General features: G+C 42.3%; 1 protein-coding gene across 1 annotated transcript; it reads right to left on the reverse strand.

Annotated features, from left to right (window-relative positions):
- Positions 1-18,380: 18,380 nt before the first annotated feature.
- On the reverse strand, positions 18,381-20,393 carry VRTN (vertebrae development associated). The gene has a single exon (XM_074232065.1). It carries the CDS (start codon positions 20,391-20,393, stop codon positions 18,381-18,383), a length of 2,013 nt encoding a protein of 670 aa, XP_074088166.1.
- Between the last annotated feature and the right edge of the window lie 7,146 nt (positions 20,394-27,539).

The raw sequence follows: 27,539 nt of genomic DNA on the forward strand, positions 1-27,539 counted from the left end.
CCAACTACCATCCTGAGAACCCAGGTTCTCAACACCTTTGGCTCCTCCCTTTCCATCACTCCATAGATTCACTAGATTGTCAGATTTGTATTGTTTCCACCTTTCTTCCCACTCCCCTGGTCATACTGATTCAAGGCCTCATCAACTCTGGCCTTTGCAGTAGCCTCCTAACTGACCTCCCAATCTCAAGTCCCTTCTTTCTCTAATGCATCCCCCACACAAAATGATATATTTTTTTTATATTTTTCAAGGCAATGGGGTTAAGTGGCTTGCCCAAGACCACATGGCTAGGTAATTATTAAGTGTCTGAGGTCGGATTTGAACCCAGGTACTCCTGACTCCAAGGCCAGTGCTCTTATTCACTGCGCCACCTAGCCGCCCCAAAATATTTTTTAAGATATTTTATTTTAAAGACAATTTATTTTTGAGTTCTAAATTTTCTCCTTCCCTCCCTCCTCTCTAAGGGGGCAAGCAATTTGATATAGCTTTATATATACATGTCATCAAGTAAAACACATTTATATATTATATTGTGAAAGAAGAAATAACAAAAAGAAAAAACCTCAAAAAAAATAAAAGTGAAAATAGTATGCTTTGATCCACATTGAGACTCCGTAATTTTTTCTCTGGAGGTGGAAAACAAATTTTATCATGAGTTAATTGAAATTGTCTTGGATCAGTCATTGCATTGCAGAGAAGAGCAAAGTCAACCATAGTTGATCACTGATATATATTGATGTTGATATAAATTGTTCTCCTGGTTCTGCACACACCATACAACATAATATTCTTAAAGCAGAGGCCTAAACATTTCATTCACCTGCTCAATAAATTCCAGTAATTTCCTTTTTTTTTCTCTAGGAAAAAATACAAATTCCTCTGCTTTGGCATTTCAAGTCACTTACAACTCAACTCTAATCTACCTTTCTAGTCTTATGCATGATTCCCCTTCACTAACCAGCCTCAGACCATGTTTCATATACCATCTAGTCATCCACCAGGAAACCAGACCCTATCCAGCTCCTATATCTTGCTATCTATCATCTTGGTGAATCATGCAGTTCACATTCACTTCCATCGACCTCTAGCTCTTGATCAGTAATTGAATCAATTCCACCATTGCTCCTGGCAAAGAGGTGTCAGATGGCTCCACTTATCATCACTCTGACTTCCCAAATAAAAACATTCTTCCTTGTTCTCATGGTTCTTTATAAGTGTTAGATCAGGTGTCAGTTGATCTGATGGGAGGTAGACTCTTTGAAGGCAAGAACTTTCTCATTTTTGTGGTTGTATCTCCATTACCTAGTATTGTGCCTAGGCATTTAATGAACATTTGTTGATTTGATAGACAAGGGAAGTCTGTTCTCATTCTTAAATTATGATCTTATGTGAAACTCAGATGAGATAATGGTACATAAAATGTTTTATAAACTTTAAAACATTTTATATATATATGTGTATATATACACATGTCATATCTTTATATCATTATATTATATTCATATAAAATATTTACACTAATATAAATATTTTTATTATGTATTTATTATTACATGTTTATAATCATTACATAGTTAACTGATGTAGTACAAAGATTGTTACTTTTGGGGGTCAAGAAGATCTGAGTTTGAATCCTTTCTCAAAATGTGAGAAAATCACCCTCTCTCAGCCTCAGTTTCCTCATCTGTAATATTAATGATAACCTAACCCATAGGATCCAAATGTGGATCAGATGAGATAATTTTTAAAATACTTTGCCAACTTCAAAAACTCTTTATCATAATTAAATTTAGATATTTAATAATTACTGATACTAAAATACTTCAAGAAGTTTGATAATGAATGGAAAGAAGGGATGCAGTAAATTTTATGATTAAAATCTATATTAAATCTATATTAAAATCTATATCTAATTGTCTAAAGGACACAGTAGATAAGAGTTCTGGACCTGGAATTAGAAAGACCTAAGTTTAAATCTGGTCTCAATACTTAATAGTTGGGTTACCCTGGGCAAGTCACTTCACCCTGTTTGTCTCAGTTTCCTCTTCTGTAAAATAAAACTAGAGAAGGAAATGGCAAACTATTATGGGATTTTTGCCAAGAAAATGCCAAATGGGGTAACAAGAGTTGAACACTACTGAAACAACTGAAAAACAAAATTTATAATGTATAATCGGGAGTTCACTGATTAGAGCTCCAGAGAATTGGGATTTTATCTTTGAACTGTGTCCTCTGGTCTGTGGCTTCTCCCTTTATCTCCTCCCTAACCCCTCAGGCACAATCCATGTGCATACATACTTTTGCATGGAAGAGAGCCGGATTTTGCTTTCCTTGTCTGGGGCGTGCTCTGAGTACTTCTTCATTCCATTTTTATCTCTTTGGTTTTATCTCTCTCCTATATGGTTGGTCCTGTCTTCCCATTTCTGAAGTGCCAGATTTACCTAACTTTCTATTAGACCTCAGTCCAGGCAATGAGCTTGAATCTTTTCCATTTCATTTCATTTCATTTCCATTTTCATTTCCTGTTGAAACCATAGTCAGTCTTAATAAAGGTCATTGAATTATCACAGAATCTGAAAGCTGAAAGGGATCTTCAAGGTCATCTATTTCCAACCTGTACCTAAACAGAAATACCTTTGATAAACTTGCTTCCATTAGAAGACTTTACATGAGAAGGAAGTAAGTTTATTAAATTATTAAGCAGCTATTATGAGCTAAGCCCTGGGGTTGTTCTGAGAATCAAAGGACTAAGCACTTTACATATGTTATTTTACTTGATTCTCAGAACAACCCTGGGAAATAAATACTGTTAAAATTCTCATTTTAGAGTTGAGGGAACTGAGGCAGACAGAGGTAAAATGACTTGCCCAATTGGGGTCACCTAGCTTCTAAGGGTCTGGGACTGGTCTTGAAGTCTGGTCTTTCTGACTCCAGGCCCCCAGCTCTCTATCCATTGCACCATGTAGTTGCCACAAGGAAAACAAATCCAATATCTCATAGGGTAGACCACTCTACCTTTCCATCAAGATGAAATCTGCCTCTGAAACTTCTACTCTGAGCCTAGGACTTCTCCTAGGGTCAAGAAGAATAAATCTAAACCTTCTTTGATGGGATGGCATTACAATTATTTGAAGCCTGCTATCTTGCCTTCATCCTTTTACTACAGCCCCAACCCTTATCTCAAGGCTAAATATTCTCAGTTCATAGAATCATAGAAAAGGGTATGCTAGTAAATGTTTAACAACCAGTTCTCCAGGAAAAAAAAAATACAAAACACACTTTTAAATTTAATCTATATTAACATTTTATCCGTCAGTTTCTTGAGTCTGGGCAGTTAGGTGGCATAGTGCTAGACATAGAGACAGGAAGACTGCTCTTTCTGAGTACAATCCAGCCTCAGACACTTGCTAGCCATATGACCCTAGACTCACAGAAGAAGGAAATGGCAAACCACTCCAGGATCTCTGTCAAGAAAATCCCAGTGGGGTCAAGAAGAGTCAGACATGACTGAAAATGTCTAGATAATAGGAAAAACAATAAATTCAGCCATGATTTTGGGAAGTGGCAACATTCACATGAAATTTTCATAATCTGAGAATATTTTTTAAGAAAAATTTTATTTACTTTGAGTTGCATAATTTTTCTCCTATTCTTGCTCCCCCTCCCAAGAAGGCAGTCTATTAGTCTTTACATTGTTTCCATGGTATACATTGATTTCAGTTGAATGTGATGAGAAAGAAATCATATCCTTAAGGAAGAAAAATAAAGTATAAGAGATAGAAAAATTACATAATAAGGTAACTTTTTTTTTCTAAGTTGAAGGCAATAGTCTTTGGTCTTTGTTCAAACTCTGCAGTTCTTTCTCTGGATACAGATGGCATTCTCCATTGCAGATACCCCAAAATTGTCCCTGACTGTTGCACTGATGGAATGAGAGAGTCCATCAAGGTTGATCATCACCCCCATGTTGCTGTTAGGGTATACAATGTTTTTCTGGTTCTGCTAATCTTGCTCATGCTCATCTCACTCAGCATCAGTTCATGCAAATTCTTCCAGGCTTCCCCGAATTCCCATCCTTCCTGGTTTATAATAGAACAATAGTGTTCCATGCCATACATATACCACAGTTTGTTAAGAAATTCCCCAATTGAAGGACATTCACTTAATTTCCAATTCTTTGCTACCACAAACAGGGCTGCTATGAATATTTTTGTATAAGTGATGTTTTACCTTTTTTCATCATCTCTTCAGGGTATAGATCCAGTAGAGGCATTGCTGGATCAAAGGGTATGCACATTTTTGTTGCCCTTTGGGCATAATTCCAAATTGCCTGAGAAGATGTTTAAACCAACTTCAGCATACCCTGGAATAGATTTAGAGCCTGATGAAAACTTCAGGGGGTCATCTAGCCCATTCCCTTTCATTTTACAGAGGAGGAAGTAAGCCCCAGAGAGGTTAACAACTTGCCCAAGGTTATCTAAGTAGTAACGGAATCAGAATTTCAACTTGGATTCTGACTCCAAATCTAATCCTCTTTTTACTGTACTTTTCAATAGGTGGCACAGTGGATAGAGCACTGGCCTTGGAGTCAAGAGGACAGAGTTCAAATCCAGCCTCAGATGCTTGACACTTACTAGTTGTAAGACCTTAACCCTTCTTGCCTCACATCCAGGGTCATCTCCAGTCCTCCTGATCCTTATCTGGTTACTGGATCCAGATGGCTCTGGAGGAGAAAGTGAGGCTGTTGACTTAACACAGCATCCCCTCACTCAAATCCAATTCATAGCTTGTCATAGTATCACCTATCTGATATCACAGTCTTCTTTGAGAAGAAAGGACAAATGTCATCATCATTATTTGGCAAGAGTGTACGACCCTTCATCATTCTAGTGGCCCCATCCTGGATGTTAATGTCCTTGTTTGTCACTATTTTTCCTAAAATATGGTGCCTCAAACTGGCACAATGCTACAGGTGCCATCCAGTTAGGAGATGTATAATAGGATTGAGTCCTTTTTCCATTCTGGACCTATACCTTTCAATCTGATGGATTATGCTGTATTTGTTACTGTCTCTGCTATGCAACATTGCTGTCTCATATTGAACATATGCTCCACCAGCACCCCAGGGTCTTCTTCACTTGACCCATTGTCCAGAGGTGCTGCCATCAATCTGTGCTCATGCAGGAACTCAAGCACAGAACTTTACAACTAAGTGCTTTTAAATTTAGTGTTATTGGATCAAACCGATCATCCTAGCCTATGGGGAGTTCTTTGGAGGTAACTATCTCTCCCAGCTTCACATCCTCTAGAAAGTTGATGTCACTTATGCTTATTTTCATGTCAATGATAAAAAAAACTGAACAAAATTGGATCAGTAAAAGATCACTGGGATACTACATTAGGAATCTCTAATTTGACACTGTTGAAGAAAAGGGAAAGAAAAGAGAGGGAAGGGGGAAGGGAAAGGGGGGGAAGGAAAAGAAGAAACAGGATCTACTACCCATTTTACAAAGGTTTCATTTGATTCTTTTTTTTTAGGTTTTTTTGAAAGGCAAATGGGGTTCAGTGGCTTGCCCAAGGTCACACAGCTAGGTAATTATTAAGTGTCTGAGACTGGATTTGAACCCAGGTACTCCTGACTCCAGGGCTGGTGCTTTATCCACTGTGCCAGCTAGCCATCCCCCATTTCATTTGATTCTAACAACAATCCTGGGAAGGAGCTGCTGTATTTATCCCCATTTAGAGTTGAAAAACTGAGGAAGATAGAGGTAAAGTGACTTGCTCAGGGTTTCACAGTTTGTGTGACTTGACTTTGTACTATTCATCACTATTGGGATCTAGACATCCAAACTCTTCAAACATCCCCCCTTCAGTCCATCTTTCTCTTTCTTCCTCTCTCTCTCTCTCTCTCTCTCTCTCTCGTTTTTTCGTTTTTATGGGGGTAATGGTGTTAACTGATTTGCCCATTGTCACACAGCTAGTACATATGAGGTAGAATTTGAACTCAGATCCTCCTGAATCTAGGCCCAGTGCTCTATTCATTGTGCCAGCCAGCCATTTCTTTCCATTTTGTCCACAAAGATAGCTTGAGGTTGCAAATGTAAAGCCTATATCAGATTGCCTTCTATTGGAGGGGAGGGAAGGGAGGGAGGGAGAAAAATTATAAAACTCAAAACCTTGCAAAAAAAATGGTAGAAACCACCATTATATGTAATTAGAAAAAGAAATGAAATATTTATGTAATTAAAAAAAAGATAGCATTTAAGGACTTTGTAAGATGTCTTGCCTACATTTAACTATTCATTTTTTTCAACTATTCTTTTTTTTTTTGCAAGGCAAATGGAGTTAAGTGGCTTGCCCAAGACCACACAGCTAGGTAATTGCTAAATTTCTGAGGCCAGATTTGAACTCAGGTACTCTTGACTCCAGGGCCGGTGCTCTATCCACTTCACTACCTAGCCGCCCCTCTTGCCTACATTTAGGTATCAATTGGGAGTGGTCAGACTAATCTTGATAAAATCATATTGGACTTCAGGGATTATGGCTTTCTTTTCTAAAGAGGAACAATGTGTTTTAGATTTTTTTTAAGTAATTGAAGTTTCCCAGTCCAAAATTTGAGAACTCATTCTTTTTGGAAAATCAAAGATAATTTGAGCTAGAAAAGGTCTCAGACAGAAGTCATCTCCCTTAGTTGACTGAAAAGGAAAGTAAGACCCAATGAATTTGTTCAAAGTCACATCCAAAGTATGTATCAGGATAGAATTTAATGGGAGACCCTGGATTCCTGAGTCAGTACCACTGTACCAAATGACTCCTGAACATTTGACCTTGTCAGCCCATTTCAACTCTTTGTCAAGGATGTTGTACAGAGGGGAATTTCTTCTTAGATATTGGTTGCATGAGCTGATCCTTCTTGTCAATACAACTAAATATATATTAAGTACCTACCTCTCATATACAAGGGACTATACGAGGAACTGGTGATACAAAGAAAAAAAATAGAAAATAGTACCTGTCCTTCAGGAGATTATAAGTTTCTATTAGTCCCATCTAATTCTGAGATAACTATTATTTTAGACTTCTTTGTGCCTTTTCCCCTCATCTTTGAAATGTAAGATTTGGCATAGATGATCTTTTAGGCCCTTCCTAGTTCTGTGTAATGAAATATAATGAAATTATATTATTTCATAGTCCATATTTTGAGGGACAAAACGATAATATCGGGCCTACAGCAGTTCTCATCTGACAGTAAAGGTGACAATGGGCAAATCACAAACTTCCTGGGCCTCAGTTTCCTCCCTTGTAGGATAAGGAAGTTTAATCAGATGGCCTTTCAACTCTAAACATATGACTATTATGACCTTATTGCTTTTGGGTCTCTGTTAGATCCTTTTGTTGGTGTTGTTTGTTGTTGAGACAAGGTCTCTATCTCAGTCAAGCTAAAAATGAAGCAACCAGGGGTGCCTAGGTGGCACAGTGGATGGAGCACCGGCCCTGGAGTCAGGAGTACCTGAGCTCAAATCCGGCCTCTGACACTTAATAATTACCTAGCTGTGTGGCCTTGGGCAAGCCACTTAACCCCTTTGCCTTGCAAAAAAAACCTTAAAAGAAATGAAGCAATCATTCTCAGACTCAATCCCATATCCTGAATGATATGGATGTTTTAATCTGTTCCATTTTTCCAACCTAGGTCAGTTCATCACTTCTTAGGCAGTCTGTTGGATATCCACTCTCAGGGGTTGAACATATTACTGCCAGAATTAGTACTGACACCTAATTGACATTAGTTCACCACAGCTCAGAACTCCAGAACACAAGGATCCACCAGCCTCAACCTTCCCCAGCAGCCAGGATTTATGTGTCTGTAGCACCATGCCCAGCTGGGGGAGTGCCATCAATCCTGGTTCTATTTGATTTTGGGGATTTCACTCATATTATCCAGAGATCGGTGAGGAAGAGTATGGTTATGGTTTGTTACAATGATCCTAATCTTTTTGCATACTCAAGAATTGAATTAGTGTTCTGTGAAACCTAGAAACTCCTTTTAAGTGTATAAAATAAAGCACATAATGTTATAGGGAAAATATATTATGTTAAATACAGCTATCAAGGGGTGGCTAGGTAGCGTAGTGGATAGAGCACCAGCCCTGGAGTCAGGAGTACCTGGGTTCAAATCCAGTCTCAAGACACTTAATAATTACCTAGCTGTGTGGCCTTGGGCAAGCCACTTAAGCCTGTTTGCCTTACAAAAAGCTAAAAAAAAAAAATATAGCTATCATGCTATTTTTTAAAACAAGATCATGGACTCCAAGTTAAGGATCAAGAACTCTATATTTGGAGTATTAGTCAATCAATAAGTATTTATTAATCATCATATGATGTATTAAGACACTATACTAAGCTCCTGTATTTGAATCCTGCTTCTTCCAAAAACTGCCTTTTGACACAGATCATATGATCATCGATTCCGAATTGTCCAACTCTCTTAAATTACAGATGAGAAAACTGAGGCAGATAAGATTTAGTCATCTCTCCAAGGTCACACACAGTCAGCAAATAAATGTCTTGAGTGTGAGATTTGAACTCAGACTTCCTGTCTCCAGGTCCAGTATCCTATCCACTTATACCACCCTACCTCAAGTCCCACCACCTACTGGTACCTGAATCCTTCATCTCTAAAATGAGCAGCTTGGACAAAGTCTCTCCTAGCTCTGGAGAACTCATTTAAGTCAATGAGTTTCAGAAGCACTACCTTCTGCACCTCACAAAAACCCCAGGGACCCAACCCAACCCCTGAACTTCCTTGAGGAGCAAGCCAGAAAATTCTGGACAAGGGAGAATGATGTGAGGAAAGTTTCCCCAGGAAGTCTGAGAGGGCCTTGAACTGGGGGCCTCTCAATGGAGCTTGATGAGACTGATCATCTGTCAAACATCAGAATTTCCTTCCTCCTTGCCAGACTGCAACAGGAGCAGGAGCAGGAACAGGAGGAGGAGGAGGAGGAGGAGAGGACCTGAAGTGTTCTCATGGTTGGTAGACCAGAAAGCTCATATCTAAATTGGGATGGGAAAATGTAATTGGTGCCTGAGGGGAAGAAAGATGCAAATAAGCTAGGCATCATTAAAGTCTTCTAGCCACCTACTTTTCCCATTGGCTCGCCCCTTACATTTACATTCTTCCACAGGCCCTCCAGCATGCACCAACATCCCCCATACTCACTGATTTTACCACACACACACACACACACACCTACCTACCATTATTTCTGAACACTTTCTAAGTATTGAGTTCTTTACAAAGTGAGTAAAGAAGACATATAAGGTCCCTATCCTTGAGCATCAATGAATATAAGACAGTATATAATGAAGTACTTAGCCTGGAATCCCTTGAACGTTTTTTAAAAAAGGCATTTTGATGATTGTATTTCAATATAACTAACTTCCTTTCTAATTTTGGAATATTTTACTTTATGCACTTAAAAATATGATTCTGAGAAGGTTCCAGAGGCTTTTCCAGTTTGCCAAAGGGCTCCATGACACCACAAGGTTAAGGACCCTTGTGTGGCTTGAATCACAAGTCTTTTTTGTTATGGGATCATAAATTTACAATGGGAAAGGACCTGGGAAGCCATCAAGCCAGTGCCCAGATGACTCAAATTCATATCCCCCACAGTATTGTCCTACATCACCAGTTACCTATTGGACTATAGCCTAGTGAGTCTCAAACTCAACATGCCCACAGCAGAATTCATTATTTTTCTGCTCATCCCACCTTCAGGCCTCCCTATTCATGTCAAAGAGGATACCATTTTTCCAATCCCTCAGGTTCATAACCTCAGGGTTTACCTCAACTCCTCACCCTACAACCAGAGCAAATCTTGTTTTTTCTACCTTCACAATATCAATTGACCCCTACTCTATTCACAATTACCACCAACTTTGCTTATTCTTTCATCACTTCTAGTCTAGACTATTACAAGTCTATGAATTGGTTCTCCCTGCCCCAGGTCTCTCATTCTTCCAATCTGTCCTCCACACAGATGCCAAAGTGATTTCCCTTAATCGTAGATCTGACTGTGCCAATCCTCTACTCAATATACTCTAGAAGCTTGTGTTACCACTAGGATAAAATATAAATAGTGTCTTTCAAATCCCTTTAAACCTCATCTCAGCCTATCTTTACAGTCTTATTCATTATTCATACCACACTCTACATTCCAGCCAAACTAACCCTCTCTCCACTTCTCTCATACAGTACTCTACCTTCTATCTCTTTGCCCTGTCCAATCCACAACCTAGAATGCACTTCCCCCTCACTTTCACCTCAACAACCCTCTCTTCTTACAAGATACAACTCAAGTACCACCTAACATTCCAAGCTTTTTCTGATTTCCACTCCTTCCCCCCAAATGCTCCCTCCTTAAGAACTGTGTATTTATTTTGTATATACTTCATATAGTTACTCTATAGTACTATTCAAATGGGGTTAAGTGGCTTTCCCAAGGCCACACAGCTAGGCAATTACTAAGTGTCTGAGACCAGATTTGAACCCAGGTACTCCTGACTCCAGGGCCAGTGCTTTATCCACTGCACCACCTAGCCACCCCAATATGGAGCTTTTGAGTAGAAATCGCTTCATTTTTATCATTAGTGACTGGTACTACAGCACCTAGCAGAGTAGGTACCAAAATAAGTGCTTGATTTATATTCCCAACCCCTATTTCAATATCTGACTTCCAAGGTGCTTAATAAATGCTTGTATTGAATTAATGAAAATGGAGTCATTGCTTAATGGGGGGATTCTTTGTATCTGTTTCCCCAAATATAAGACTTTCTCTAGTAGGTATAACAGAATAAGAATGATAAATTAGCTAACCATTAACTGTTTTCTGATACAATGTACTCTAGTGCAAGTCAATGGTTAGAGAGAGAGACTGAATTCATGATGGCCAGAACTATAACTAGCCAGTCTGGCAAATATATGTGATACAGGAGGAGGGGGGGAGGGGAAGGGGAGAGGTACCTTCAAATAGACTTAAAAACAGATTCATTTGTGGAAGGGTAAGAGACCTTGATGTGGTCCAAGTCTCTTCGGAATACTAACAGGGGAGAAAAACAGAGCTAGGCCAAGGAAAAAGTTTGATCAAGATGGGGAAGGAGGGTAGTGGAGAAAAGGGGAGGAAGTTGGCCATCTGGTAGCTTACTATTTTAACTCATTTTCTTGCTAATTTTGAAGTTCAGTCGTGTCTACCTACTAAAAAAGTACATGTGCTATTAGCTCCTCTAAATTTTCTCACCTGGGGAAAAGCCTCACTGGTCATGCTCTAGTTATAGCTCTAATGTTGGCCCAGAGTTCATTTGACTTTGTTCTTTCAGACTCTAAGAAAGAGGTTTGGTGTGGAAAGAACACTGGCTCTGAAGTCAAAAGACCTGAATCCAAATCCCACTTTTGATGTTTCTATGTGAACTTTAATCAGTCAATTAATTTCCTAGGGTTTTAGTTCACCCATATGTAAAATAAGGGGGAAGTGGATTAGATGAACTCTGAGGTATCTTCCAATTTTAGATTTATTGATCCTAAGTAATTTATTGGACATGAGGAACAAAAGAAGCAAGAAACTAGAAAATACCTCTAGACTGAACCTGGCTCTAAGAGTAGATTTGGACACCTCTGCAATATTATAGCAGTCATGCCCTACTCCCTACCAACCATTCTTTTGGCCAGAATTGGTCACTTCAGTGCTAGAGGAATTGTGGAGGGGGGGGAGGCATGCTACTAGGAAAGAAAAATATGAGAAAAGCAGAGCGGCAGATGTCATACCTGTAATTTTCTTCATGGAAGCAAAAAGAGAAATTGGTGGAATACAAAGCATCAGTGGATAAGTAGAGCTGCCAATCTAGAACAAAAATACTTGTATTACCTATCCTTTGCAGTGTTTTGGATGCCTAAAGGACCTGTGAGTTTTATCTTCTGCCCTCAGTTCTAGCAAGCTGAGAGGGGTTGGATGGGGAGAAAAGGTGACAGCTGATCTCTAATCCAAGACTGCTAGTCAGAGGAGGGAGAGTATCATGGAACCACTGATGAGTAGAGGACTCTATAAAGTACTTGGCTCATCCTTATTAATTTGGAGGCTGTCAGAACCAATCTATGAGATAGGCTTGACAGCTGTGAGGAAAACTCAGGGCATTTGTGGGCCAGAACCCAAGCCAGAAGCCTCAGTGACCTTAGAGCTCTAGCTAATATATGTCATTAACTACCTAAACAATCCTAGGACCTGAGGTATTCTTGCATAAATAGCTAAGCCCCCACTAGAATACTAATTATCTGAAGTGGGGGGCCAGCTAAGTTGCAGCCAATGGCAGCTTGCTCAGTCCTTCAACCTCCCCAACACTAGTCAATTTGAAGACTTCTCCTGGGACAACCCCCCCTGCTCCCCACCAGTTCAGTTTCTTTGGTAAGTAGAAAATCGGACCACCTGAATCTAATTCTGGAGATGCTCAGGATGAGTCACACTACTCCCCCGCTCCCCTCCCCCACCTCTGCCAATCCTCACCCCAGACCCCCTCCTTTTTCCTCTCTTCTCCTCCTCTCCCTTAACACCTTGCATGCCTCTTTTGCCTTTTATCTCCATCTTGTTTCAGAGCGTAAGCCATCACACAGGAGTGAGTGTATGCTAGGTGACCCATGAGATGGAGGGGTTGGGGGATTTTGGATCGGTTCTGCTAGCACCTGGGCATATTAAATCAGGAATCTGAGTGATTAATGCCAATATTTAATATAGGAGATTGATAACTCTTAGGAGTGATTTGTCCTCTTTCCCTCTAGCATACTAGTAGTGGCAATGACAGACTTTCTCCATCCATGGGAGAGGAGAAGGGAAGGATGTATACCAACTTCATCATCAGGGTGAGGGGAGATTGACTAGGTGCTAGCTCCCAATCTTCAGTAGAAATATCCCTTCAGGGGCAGCTAGGTGGTAGGTTTAGTGGATGGAGCAGAGGCCCTGGAGTCAGGAGAACCACAGTTCAAATCTGACCTCAGACACTTAACACTTATTAGCTGTGTGACCCTGGGGCAAGTCACCCCTATTGCTTCATCAACCAAAGGGAAAAAAAAAGTCCCTTCAGGCTCACAAGAGAGACCAGTCAACCTGAATGTCACTAATCATTCCCATCTCTTTCTCTGGCCCATGAGCCAGCAAGTCAATAGGGACAGCCTAGGGGTGAAGTCCACCCTGGTCCAATTCTTAGTACAACCAGCTTCCCCTGGAACTTGAGTCACAACTCACTTTTCTCTTTTGCTCAGCTCTTAAAATTCTACAGATTATTCCTAATAAGGATGAGGTTAGTGTATCACAGTGTCCAATCCTGATAATATACTAAAATATCTGCCTCTCTGGGGACAGCCCTTAAGCAGATGAACTCTGGGGAGTTGTGGTTACTGTTCTGGCTTGATTTGTATGGAGGTTTGGGAGGACAACAAGGCTCAGCTTCATCTCCCACCTACTCATTCTGTCTGAAAACCTGAATAACTGCCCCACTACCACCACTTAATAGGGCTGGCTTGAAAATCCAAATTCCATCAAGAGAAAGGAAAGTTCCAGGCATATATGGTCGGGTAAAGGTTAGAAAGTACTCCTTGTCTATATTTAACTATTATACATGTATAACCTATATTAGATTGCTTTCTGTGGGGGGAGGGGAGAAAAATGTGAAACTCAAAACCTTGCCAAAAAAAAATGATTTTGGAAAACTACTGTTGCAGTTGGAAAAACAAATTAAAAATGTGTGTGTGTGTGTGTGTGTGTGTGATATGAGAGAAGGGGAGGCAGTGTTTCCTAGGAAATGGTGAACTACTCTGGTCCTACATGATGGCTGAGAGACATAAGACATGGGACTCCAGTGTCCACTGAAGGGCTCTTTCCACCTGCAAGCCAAGGTTTAATCCATCAACCAATCAACATGAATTTATTAAGCTCTTGTAATGTGCTGGTCACTAGGGAAGTCTTGAAGGATGGTGATTATCATTATCAATTTCATTGAATCCTTTTCTCCTAAAAAACTGCAGACCTACAAGGAAGCCATTGCTCCTTGCATGCAGAACCAGCATGCAGGTTGAGATGGATGACAACTCCACCCTGGAAGAGGTTGTGCTGCTTTCTGAGTAAAGGAGGTGGAGGGAGTGGGGGATAAGCAAGCAGAGTTCCTGATCAAAGCCCCAAGAGGACGATTGGAAGGGAGATGATAAAGATGCCATTTACAGCAGGAGGAAAGAGAGATGGAGTCACCAGCCCTGCCTAAATAGTGTGTGCCCCCCCCAATGGAAAGAAATACTAACAGAATTATAGATTAAGAACTAGCACGCCACTAGAGGCCAAATCTTCATTTTGTAGTTAAGAAACTAAGGTACAGGAGTTAAGTGATCCCACAGCTATTATCTAAAGTCAGATTTGAACTGAATAAGGCTTCCTGACTCCAGGCCAAGTACCCCTTTATCCTGTGTCCCTCTAACTAAGGCAAAGAACTCTTTTCTTCCTTCAAAATTTTGGAAAGGACTTCTCTATCTCATCTAGGGAAGTTGCTTAGGATAATTGGGTCAACACACTCTGTTTGGGGGAAGACAGAGGCCATAATTCTAGGTGGACATGGGGAAAATGCTATTGGAAATCCAAGTGACTCCTGGAGTAGTGTAAAGACAGTTGGATTTAGAAGCCAGAGAACCTGGGTTCAAATCCTAACTGATATTTTCCACCTGTGTAATCTTGGATAGTCACTTAACCTCAGTGGATCTGTGTCTTTAGTATTAAGGGGTTTGCTGAAGTTCCTCCCAATTCTAAATAAAATTATGCCCATGAAATAAGCTGAGACAATTCCAAACCAATAACCATCTTCCTCCCTTCCAGTCAACAGTTCAAGGTCCAAAAAGTGACACTGCCATATCCCTGCCTGTTCCTAGAACCACAGCAGGAGACTGGGCTTCATTCACTCCCTTGCTTGCCACATTTCCATCAATGCAACCCGGTGCTACATAAAGCAGGATGAGGGAGTTAATGAATCTAGTTTTACTGAATATCAAAGCATACTGATCATTGTTCTTGGTTTAAGCAAGGAATAACAAGAACCTTCTCCAACAGGCTGGGGGAGAAAAAGAATAAAGAGGCAAAAGGACCAGGTCTTTCCTCTTCCCAAATCCCAAAACTCAAGATTAAAAAAATCTGGACCAGCAAAACCCTTAACCCAACCCCCCCATAATGTACCCTCATCTCCCACCTATTTATGATCCCTTGGCATTCCAGTGAGTGCTTCTCTCATATCAACTAGAATTACCAAAAAGATTCAAGTTCCAAGGCTATTTTATACTTCCTAATTGTACTGGATACAACTGCACCCCAATCCACTTCCTTAGTCTGTTTCCTTATCTGTAAAGTGGAGATAAATGGCAGCTCAGGGTTTGTAGTGAGGAACAACTGAAAATCTGCTAGTGTTGGTACTATTCTTCTCAGGCAAGTGTAGCTAAGTTATGCCCAGTTGGAGGCTGCCACCAGAGCTGATGAACCCCTAGGCTGAGTAGCATTTGTGTATCTCTTTCCTCCCAGCCTAGCAAGAAAAAAAGCTACTGGAATTAATAGAATTTCATTCTATTTTCAAAGCCATTTTCTGTGAGGGGGTTAAAAAAAATCTCCCCCAATGTTAAGCCTACTTACAACTGCTCATTTCCCTAAAGGCTGTTCCTCCTCCACATACTTTTGTGCAACACTCTCACATACACATCACCCCCCCACACACCTTTGTCCCTCAGAACTGCCCTGTGAGATAAGGAAATCAATATCTTCCCTACTTATCTTTGCAAATGGGAAAGCCAACTTAGAGACTTCATTAATTGTGAGGCCCAAGACCAGGCAATTAGTCAAGAGAGTATTAGGATGAAAACCCCCATTTGATTTTTTATTTCAAGTCAAAAGATCATCCATTTTTACAGCTTGAAATTTAGAGGTCTGAGGCTAGACCCTTCATTTTACAAATGAGAAAATGACCATCATAGGGGACATGCCTAATGTCATATAGCTTTTCCCAAAGCAGGAGCCAACCTTGAGGGAAAATTTGTATAATTTTCCCATCATCCATCATAGTGAACAAGAAAAGATTTAGATGGTGGAGAACAAAAGGGTGAGAGAGATCTCTCTCACCCTCTGGAGACCTCCATTCCCAAATGAATCTCACCACCTAGACTCCTGAAAATTTCATCATTCCAAACTTGGAGGCAGACTTCAAAAGGGGAGAAAATCTAACAAGAGGAGGTGTTACACACTCCTTGCACTTGTGAGGTGTGCCAAGATGGGCAGCAGGGGAATTTCTCCAGCCTTCCTCTAGGTGTGGACACAGGCATGAGGAGACTACAAAGATGGGTCAGTTAGACTCCAGTTCAAATATTGCCTCAGGATTGATTTCTTATGGAATCCTAGGAATGTTTCACCTCCCTAGTATTCAGTTTCTGTATCTGAAAAACCAAGGAATTGGACTAAATGGTCTCTAAATCTTTGATTCCAAATTTTCCCCAAAGAGCCTCAATCTGCTGCCACATTTTTCACCAGGGCTAGTCCTTAGGGCTTCAAGGTCTAACCCTCAATGGGGGAGGTTTCTCTCTAAACAGAAGAGAATGTGGGAAATTGGGCTAAGGGTAGGGGTGATTCCATTAATATCACCCCCTTATTTTGCTTACCCTCTTGTGGCATTAGAGTGACACCTGCTGGCCTTTAGCAGGTAACCAGGGTATAGAACCAAAGAAAACCAGCAAGCTTCCTTTGCATCACCATAAAGGACCTTAGGAAGCCCATCCAATCCAAACCCTTCATTTTGAAGATGAAGCAAGGGATGCCCTGAGAATAAGCAACTTGCCTGGGTGGCAGAGCCAGATTTATAACCCAGTTGTCCCATTCAGAATCCAACAGTACAGCATGACTGTAAGCCTGGCTAGCCTTCATACCCACATTGATCAAGGTGAGAGGAAAGATGCATTCCCCAAATTATCCTAGGGCTCCCTGTGGCCAGCAACACAGTTGAGAGCTCTGCAGATGAAGGAGGCTTGGACACTGACTCCACCAAGACCCCATTATTTAAAACAAGATTCAGGTAACAGAGTAAATGGTTCTCATTCAACTGGGTTGACCAGTCACTGAGAAAAGCCTACCCCTTTCATTCTTCACAAGCCATCCAGAGAATAGAACTGTTCTCAGAGCACAGATGTGACAAAAAGGGAACACAGATGCAATGGACTGAAGGCAAAAAAAACCCTACTTTTTATTGCTTTACAATTCACCAGTCAGACAAATAATTTCAAACCCATCCCAAACTACTCTTCATTCATACAATGGAGAAGTCCCAAACCTCCTGGAAGAGCCCACACCTCTGACCTTCTGCTGTGGGCACAGGGCAGAGCTGGGAGACCTTGCTGAGATAAAGGAGGAAAGGGAGAAGGGGAGGGTCAGGGGAACAAACACCAAGGCATTATTGTACCTGTAGCATCAATGGGTGGCAACCTGGTTGTGATCTCTTGAAAACACATCTAGTTAAAGAAGGCAGATGTCCAACTTTACTGTCTTCTAGGAGAATGGATGCGACCCTTCCCTGAGGAAGGGTTTGGGGCTCCCATGATCAATGGGATAGGCTGAGCTGGACATCATTCCTGCCCCCAACCCCAGAAAGAATTTAGCACTATGGCCAATGGCTAATTTGAACATCCACCCCTCCCCGCCCCCACCTTAGCAAAGGTGGTGAGGGAAAATCTAGAGACAAGGTACTGCCTCTAGAGGGTCAGCTTTCAGCACTTCCTAGCCAACTGCCCCAAAACCCATACTGTAGAAGCTACTGTCCTTAGGGAAGCACACACCACTGCTCACACACAACAGGGTCTACTGGAGCAAGGAAGTCTGGAAGACACAAGTAATAGAAAAAAATCCCTCAATCTGCAGCAGTGGAGATAATATAAGCCTTTCCTACCATCATGGTCAAGTTAACTCACTCCCACCCTGCCTTCACCAGGGGGCCTCTCCCCACCAGTTCCATTCTCCTCCTTTGCAGAAGAGTCAAAAGAAGCTGAAAATAAAAAAATAAGAATAACAAAACAGAAAAGTTATATAATATCCCCACAACAATTAAGAGATGGGCAAAGCAGCCAGCAGCCTCCTGGGACTTTGTATCAGGGCCAGAGGGGGAAAGAAGTAGAGAGCCAATATTCTCTTGGGGGGGGGGGGGGGTGGAGGGAAGATGATCACTACCAGCCTGAAGGGGTGCTGGTAAAGTGATAGGATAAGTCAGTTAGCCTCCAGGCTAGCTTCCTCTTTTCTCCTAGCATGCTTCCCAGGGATGGGCCATTCCCTGTCTTCTTAAGCATCAACCAGAGTGAGGCCATCGTGAAGGGCTCGCTTCCACATGTAGTAAGTTGATCGTGCTGTGAAAGGGAAGTGGGCACTGAACTCCTTATACGAGGGGAAGGTCTTTGACTCAAAACGTCGCTGTAAGAAGAGTTTAGCTTGGGCCTTGAACTGGGTCGTGGCAATCACATCCATGACAAACACCCGGCCATTGCTATTACTGCCACCACCCCCTGCTACAGCATAACCAGACAGGGTGCCATGATAGGGCTCCAGAGAGTGATCCTCCCTGGGAGCTACTTCCTTCTGAACTGTTGGCACCACAGGCTTTTCTCCCACCTCTGCCCTCCCTGTGCCTCCCAGGATGACCCTGCTTGGTTTTTTGGGGGGGAAGCTGTTTTGAGAGTTAGACCTGCCTTTGGCTATACCCTTCCAGAACCAGAAAGAACTGGATGACAGGCTGGGGTAGCGAAGGCGAAATCGGCAGAAAGGAAGTCGCTTTCTCTGGACCTGCTTTCTGGCAGCCCGGCGTAATCGCTTCTGCCACCTAGCTAGGGAGGACTTCAGAGCCAAGAGGCCCCGGGAGCTTGGTTGTACTCCAGCCAGCCCCTTCCTGATGGGAATGCCCTTCTTGGGCTGCAAGATATCCCCAGTGGGAGGTTGAAGGCTTCCCCCTGGAAGGGATGGTAGATTCTTGAAGTTGGGGCTTCCCTTGATAGCCTTCCTGCGCCACTTATAGTAGGTAGATCGAGAGATTCCAGGGAAGCTGCGTTTGAAGCATTGGTAGGGTACCAATGTGTTCATGGAGATGCAGCGTTCCAGGTAGTGCTTTGCTCCCTGCATGAAGGCCCCCGTTGGGCCAGGGACTGAAGGACAGCTCTTTTTCCCCTCTGCTGACAGCTGTTCCAGCTCCTCCATCTCCAGGGGTGTCCCAAGATCCTTGCTCAGGCCACCATCCGAGGTACCCTGAAGCTCATGCTTCCAGGCATAGTAAGTAGACCTAGAGATTTCAGGGAACATCTGACGGAAGCGCTGCAAAGGTATCACATTACCATGCTGGAAACATGACTGGAGGAAGTGCTTAGCAACAAAGCGCGTTGCTGCCTTCTGACGGTGTTCACGTGACTGGCGTTTCCATCGGTAAAAGGTACTCTTGGTGATGCTGTACTTCTCTCGGAGATGAGAGTAGGTGAGCTGAGGGTCTCGGTTCAGCAGCTCCAGCGTCTCTGCTGGGGGGACCGGAGGAGGAGGAGGACTGGCCACCTCAGCCTCCACTTCCTCCAATCCCACCACCGCAGAGAAATACTCTGGTTTGAAGACCTGGCTGGCCAGCAGCTGACCAGCCAGCAGCTGACCCGACCACATGATGTGCAGAGTTGAGGGGGGCTGGTTACAGCAGCGGGGTCTGATCAGCCGGTGGAAATATGGTCGTATCTTCAGGTTCCACATGGGATAGATGGAATAGATGTTGTGTTGGAGAACCGATGCCAGAGCATAGAGGTGCCACACATTGGCAAAGCTGTCAGGGAAGCAGGTAGCTTTAACATCCACATCAAAGATGGCCTCCAGGGTGGCAGGGGGAAGGCTGGTCATCTCTGGCGTCTCCTCTGAGCAGAGGGAATAACGGACAGCCTGCAGCATAACCTTGGAGTCAATCATGCCTTTGAGGTAGTAATGTTTGTTCAGCAACATCTCCACCACTGTACGGGCCCTGAGCTCTGGGCTCAGGCCAGGCCCACCCCATAGCAACACACTGGCTGCTTCAAAGAGACGACTTCCCTTCCCTTTGCATGCTAGGGGCAGCATGTTCTTAGGGGCATCTTCTGGATACAGGCTGAGAGCCACCGAGTCTACATCCATCTCACCTTGGAACTGGTCCCCACTGCGGCAGCTGGGCAAAGAGAAGGAAGACAGTGTCTTCTTGGCTTCCAGGGCTGCATTGGTCAGGCCCTCTAGGCCAAAGCATTCGGCTGCTTCCTGGAGCTCCTGGAGCACGCTCTGTACCAGTTGGGTCCGTGAGATCATTCTGCAGAGAAGGAAAAGGCAAAGATCAGAGAGGATGCAGTAAATGGATGCCAGAGGTAATTTCTATCTCCTGCCAATAGTACCAGTCCCCTTTCTTCTTCTCACAGGCAAAGTCCAAATGCCTGACACCTGGGATTCAAGAGGCTTGCTCTTGAAAAAGCTTCATTATCAAAATAGATCCAGGACCCTACCTTTTTTGTTTTTTTAAGTCTTTCAACTTCTTAAAGTAATGTTTTTAAATGCATTTGTGAAAAGGCATAGGATTCCAAAGGAAACCAATTATAATGAAATATAGGATGTAAGCCTACATTATCAAAGTTTTTTAAAAAAACAAGCTCACAGACTTCACCTTTTAAAACTCTTGCCAAAGAATCCCAAAGTCAAATGGGACCTTACTTCTTAATAGTTCATTTAGACCAATTCCTTCATTTTCTAGAATGGGAAAGTAAAGCCTAAAGATTATTAAGTGATTTGCTCAAGGTCACATAAGTTTTAAGTAGCAGAACCCGAATTCATTCTGATTCTAAGCTACCCTACTGCCATAAAACCTCTCATTCTACAGAAAAGCAAGCTAAAGCCCAATAAGAAGATATGATTTATCCCTAAGGTCACATAGTTAGGAAGTGGTATGGTAGTCAGGATTCTAACCCAAATCTCCTGGCTCCTGGGACAGGGCTATTTCCAGTAATGCCTACATTGTACCCCTTCTCCCCATCCCATTCCTTCCCAAAAAAGATTTTTCCTTCCAAAGACAGACCTATGCAGAGGGTAGTGAAGCCTTCCTGTTGCTGCCAAAATCTGGCTCCAAAAAAGGGATAGTTCATCCCACTTCCTCCAAGAGAAACTGAAGTTGGGAAACAGAATGATGCATGGGTAGAAGAGGTGGAGACAAGAAGGGGGGGGGTCCATTTCAACATTCTTAAGCAGAGCTAATTGCTAATACAATTCAGGTGGAACATATAGAGACTTGATGTGCCTTCTCAAACAGACAAAAGCAGGGGCTAGTCAGGTTGTTAAGGAATTAAGAGGGTGGAAGTGATATGTAACTCACAGAAAGGGAAAGAGGGATAGAGATAGAGGGAGATAGCTAGATGAGAGCCACTCAATTTTTCCACTAGCATCCTCTGTTCAACCCTCTCCCCCTCCTAAAAATGTCCATTCAAAAAGATAGCAGTACCTTCTCTCCTTATTTTATAGCAGGTTCAGATGTGGAGGATCTGATATTGCCCTCCCCTTACAAATAAATCTTTCACTCAGGACTTTCCAAATGTGGGATGGGCATATAAGAAATGGGAGGGAGCCAGTGGCTAGGTGGTGCAGTGGATAGAACACCAGCCCTGGAGTCAGGAGTACCTGAGTTCAAATATGGCCTCAGACACTTAATAATTACCTAGCTGGGTGGCCTTGGGCAAGCCACTTAACCCCATTGCCTTGCAAAAAAAAAAAAACAACCCTAAAAAAAAAGAAAGAAATGAGGGAGCTGAACTAGCTGAAGAATTTTAAGTCCTTTTAAATTCTAGATTTATGATCCTACAAACTATGTGGGATAAAGTACTATTATTATTCCCATTTTATAGATGAAGAAGCTGAGGCTCAGAAAGGTTATCTGACTCAGGGCTGTCCAACCTTACATTTAAAAGTTTTTATTGGAGGGGAGGGAAGTAAGATTAGGGGAAAAATTGTAAACGCAAATAAAATCTTTAATAAAAAAAAGTTTTTATTGAAACAATAGACAATGTATTTTGATTTGCCATTTTAGTGATAGCTCTGTGGTAGCATTTTGGACAGCCCTGATCTAACTTGCTCAGGATCATATACATTCTATGAGTTGGGGTTTGAACCCAAGCTTTTCAGTTCTTAAATCCAGGTGTTTATCCATTTAAACATGCTTCCAAAATGATCATATATGCCATATCCATAGAGCTTTTTCATGTGCTATCATGTACACCATAGCATTTCAGTTGAGGAGTAGGAACAAGGGTGGCTGCTCATTCTGCTGAATTAAGGATAGATTCATCATCAATAATTAATCTACCATATATCAGGCACTGTATGTACTGGGACACAAAGCCAAAAATAAAGGCCCCTACATTCAAGAAATTTATATTCTATGATGAAAAACAAACTATAAGCATATAAAGACATGCAAAATATGTATGAAATTAACACCTAGTAATATCAACGGAAGGAAGAGGTGTTAGCAGCTAGGAAATGAGGAAAAGCCTCATCTAGGAGCTGGTGTTTTTGCTGAACTTTGAGGGAAACTAGAAATTCTGAAGAGACAGAGATTCTAAGATGCCTTCCAGCTAGAGATCTATGGTCCTATAACTTGAGAATTTATGTTTTAGGTGACTGAGAGAAAGATGGTACCCTAACAGTTACAGGGAAGCTTGGATGAAGATAATGAGATGCACAAAGGATGGACAGTTCAGCCTAGGGTCAGGAAGACCTGAATTCAATTCTACTCAGATATTTGCTGGCTAAATGACCTTGGTCAAATCCCTTAACCTTTTTGATTCAAGTTTCCTCAACTGTTTAAAAAAAAAAAAGAGGGAAATAATAGCTCCTACCTCACAAGGTTGTTGTGGAGACTAAATGAGAAAATAATTATGAAGGGGTTCAACACAATGCTTGGCAACTAATAAACACTATATAAATAAATGCTAGTGGTGATGGTGATGATGATGATGATGTAAGAGTTTGTGTGGACAAAGTTAAAATAATTCTGTTTCAAAAGTGTTAAGTTTGAGATACCTCCAAGACTGAAACTCGGGGAAAGATGAAGATCTAAGAGTCATCTACATAAACACTGAAGCAGATGAAATCACCTCAGAGAATGTATACTCTATGGAAAGGACAGCCTTGGCCTTGGGGTACTCATGCAAAGGGGGTCAGAGGATAAGGATACCACAAGAGATTGGCAAGAAACAAAAAGGTGGGAGAACAAGGAGTGGGAAGCATTGCAGAAGCCAAGAAGAGAGAGCATCTAGGAAAAAATGAGTCCCAGGGTCAAAAGCTACAGAGAAGGTCAAGGAGAATGAGGACCCAGAGAAGGCATGAGGGTGACTGGTTCAATAGAATGATTAAGGTCAGAAGTCAGTTGGCAAAAGTTTGAAAAGTGTATAGATACTTGGGATGAATATAATAAGAATTGGGAGCTGGAAGAGATCTTGAGATCCTCCAGTACAACTTTCCCACTTAAGAGAGGAAAAAACTGAAGTCTGAAGGTTTTTCCAAGGTCAGTTCCAACCCAGGTCCTCAGATTTCAAACTGATTTCCCCCATCTTCCAATGTTCCCAGAAGCCACATGAGAAGCTCCTCCCAGTCCTTCTAAAACACTACTGAGAGTCAACATGCCTCTAGTAGGTAATCACTTACTAGATGCTTCCCATCAAACACTGCCATTCACAAAGAAAAGTAGCAGCCTCTCAAGTTTACATTCCAAAGGCAGAAGTAATATACACACACACACACACACACACACACAAAGTAGACAGTAAATGGAAGTTTAGAGGATAGAAATCACCAGTGTTGGAAGGGGGGTGGGGAATAACCCAGGGAAGTTTCTTTTAGAATGTAGGATTTGAGCTGAGTCCAAGGAGTTGGAATGAATTCAATTTAACCTTAAATATAACACTTTGTCTCCAATAAATGATCAATTAATGTTCACTGAACTAACTTGACTTTCACCACCTCATTTTCCTAAGGTAACTACAGCTGAGGAGGATGGGAGATAAATGCTGAGAAATAAGCTCTCCCTCAGGAATTTAGGCATCTCACAAGTCTTTCCTAGCAGTTCTTGCACATGAATGACACTGTATCTCAGACACACTATCTCAGATACACTGTATCTCAGTTATCATTCTGATCCCACATCTGCAATATTCTCCCTCCTCATCTCCACCTCCCAGCAGGCCTGGTTTCCTTCAAGTCCCAGCTAAAACTCCCCCTTCAACCAGAAGACTTTTCTGATCCTTCTTCATTCTAGCATTCCCTTTGTAGGTTATTTCCAAATTATCCTATATATAGTTGTTTGCTTGTTATCTCCTTCCTCCCCCCACCCCCACTTCACTTAGATTGTAAACTCACCAAAGGAAGGGACAGTCTTTTGCCCTCCTTTGTATCTTCAGTATTTTAGGATCTGACACCTAGTAGGCACTTTATAAATGCTAGTTAATTGACTGGGCAACCACTCGGAGTCTTTTATCAAATGCTCTTGGTCACCAAAAAAATTATATCATCTTTCCCCCTCCCCTTTTAGTCCCTGCTGGAGACTGCTACTACCTGCCAAGTTCTTCAGAAATGAGAAATCATTCCTAATGACCAAAGTAGCATCCCTTTTATTATTCTTCCCCATCCCCCAACTGGGTGATGGTGTTGACAAAAGAACCAAAAGGTGAAAAAGGAGGATTTAGAATTCAAGGAATCTCAATGTTGGAAAGAATCTTATGTTGTCATCACCCCTTCCCAAAGAATTTGCCAAGTTTGAGTTGACCAGAAAGGTCCCAGTAAACATACTAGGCCCACATTGGTGTCCCCGTTCTGTAACTCTGCCTCCCTCATACTTTATATGTAGTCTTCCTGTACAAAGCTCTTGTACTTTCCATAGTTAGTATGGTAAACTCAGCACTTAATGTATTCTCTTGGTCTCTAATCCAGGGTACCACAAAAGTCTTAGTAATTTTTAGCTACTATAAGCTGAATAATAAACTCCCTGTATAGTTGGGATTCAAAAATCATTTATTAAATAGCCCCTAACCTCAAAGAACTTACAGTCTGCTGAATCTACTTTTCTGTTATACCTTATCTTCTCAGCTCACTGGGGGAAAGGGCAAGGGGCTGTGTCTTTATCTCCCACAGTTCTGAGTCCTTGATAGTGATGTATTCTCAATTCATTTTCCAGACTGGTCAGTAACTTAACAAATCAAAACCACATAATGGAACTCAATCAACTCCTCCTCAATTATTAGTTACTCCAGTTCTGGTCCCCATTCTAGTTTCCCCATCCCCTGGGAGGGAAGGAGAGAGTGACCTTTATATTGAAGTTTCTCTTCCTCCCTCTAATGGTAGCTAGCAGGTCCTACAACGAGTCCATGAAAAAGTGGGCGCAGAGACTGGGGTGACTAATGGAGTGTTGAGATGAGGAAAAGACACAGCAGCCATCGGCTCTCCAAAGGACAACTTCCATGCTTTACAACTGCAATCTATGCCAGAGATCCATTGCACTTTTCTTTAACCCTGAAGCTTCAACTAGGTTAAGGCAAGGCCACCCACAGGCGGCATAGATGGGACAGGGGAATGAATAAAGAAAAGGGGAAGAAAGGAGGAAAGCAAGTTGAAAGTAAAGGGAAAAGTAGAATGCCATTATTAGTTGCCCCTTGGTACAAGCTGCCCAGGGTGTGAGGAATTGTCCAGGTCCTCAAAAAGCTTGAGAAATAAGAAGAGAACAAGTCACTTGGTGAGTTTCTTCATTCACAAAATGTGAAGAGTTGACTAGGTGACCTCTAAGGTTCTACAGTACTAACACTGTATGTCCAGGCAAGAGAAATTCCAGAAACTGGGGAGGGGCCAAGCTTAGGTTCATAGTGTTGGGTGGTGAAGGGATTTGCTTGGGGAGGAAAGAAAAATCTTAATAATAATTTCTTCTCTCTCTTTCTTTTTTCACTCTTTCTCTCCATCCCAAAAGCATCAGGAAAAGTAGAGTGGGGAGTTTCTCCTTCAGGGGCAGTGACTCCCTGACTCAAGAACTCAACTCCCCTCAAACTTCATTTGGACTTCTCTTTCTCCTACAGCATAGGCTTCAGACACCCCAAGTTGCAGAAGTGGACTTCACAGCAGCATGCAGCCAACACAGACAAACCCTTCTCCCCCAGACTGGGACATTGGGGGACCTCACCTTACTGACCTTGTAGCCTGAAGCCCTTCGGGGGCTCCTTTGACCTGGTCCCAGTGTCCACTTTCTCGCTCTGGACTTCTCAACCTTGGACATTTAAATCCCAGGGCGGGAATCCCACCAGGTCTGGCTTCTCCAGCTGGGCACCATATTCACACTGGATCTGGTTTCAAATCTGGAGTGAGCCATTTTACACTGAACCAAACCATCCACAGCCAACTGGTGAGTGTGTGAAAAGATTTAAGCTCCGCCCCTCCCCCCACCAGGAAATAGTCCATCCTCAAGTACTCTGGTCTCAAGATGAAAGAAGTGTAGATTCGGGGGGTCACTTCCAAAGCTAAAGTGATAATAGCTATTGTCCCAGGACCCTCAAATCAGCAGGACTTCTTAAAGTGGCAGCTCTGCAACTGACCCCAAACTTCAGGAAACATACACAAATTGGAAGATTCCCAATTCCTAATTAAAAAAAAAGTTTCTAAAATGCAAGGTGGGGGTGGGTTAAGCCAGGAAGGAGAGAAAGTCTGAGACCAAGACCAAGACTCCCTGGGGGAGGTGCAGAGAGCAGAGCTTGGGCTCTGGAAACAGACTATTTGATTGATTGTTGTGGGCCCTTGGTGGCTCTAGTTTTTCCCCTAATCCACCCCAACCCTTTCCAACTGATTGCCCAGTCCCTTCCAAAGAGGTCAGTAGGAGGCTGGAGATAGTAATTTGAGGATTACAGCTTTAGGAGCTTAAGGAAAAAAGGCACCTTTGGAGGAACTAATTCCCCATCTTATCCCCTGAACTCCCCAGTTAACCAGTATCATCTCTGAGCCAAGAGTCCTCACCCTGCATGTCTTCAGTTGAGTCTCCGAATCCTATCATTGCTCCTCAGGGTGGCCTTCACTCTCCTCAAAGGTCATTGACTCCACAGTCCCTGTTAACCTTCTGATAGTCTAGATCAGGGCTAAAGATGTCAGATGCGTGAATACGTGTGTGTGTTTATGTGTGTACATTGGGGGAGGGGTTACTTTGAGTAGAAAGTTGTCAGAAGAATAAAGAACAAGCAACTAGGGGTGTGGGGGTGGGTCGAGGGTCAAAGCTCTGCCCCCTCCCCCTTTGATTCACCTCAGTTGGCTTACCAACTGAACACATAGAGGGAAGAGCTTTCAATCGGGTACTATCTAGCCCTTCTCGGTGGGGGAGGCAAGACTGGATTGTTCCCTGCAGTGTATTTTCCCCAGGGCTTTTTCCTGTCTGGTTTTAACCCTTTG

This window comes from Macrotis lagotis, chromosome 4 (genome assembly GCF_037893015.1).
Source record: "Macrotis lagotis isolate mMagLag1 chromosome 4, bilby.v1.9.chrom.fasta, whole genome shotgun sequence".
Taxonomy (NCBI): Eukaryota; Metazoa; Chordata; class Mammalia; order Peramelemorphia; family Peramelidae; genus Macrotis; species Macrotis lagotis.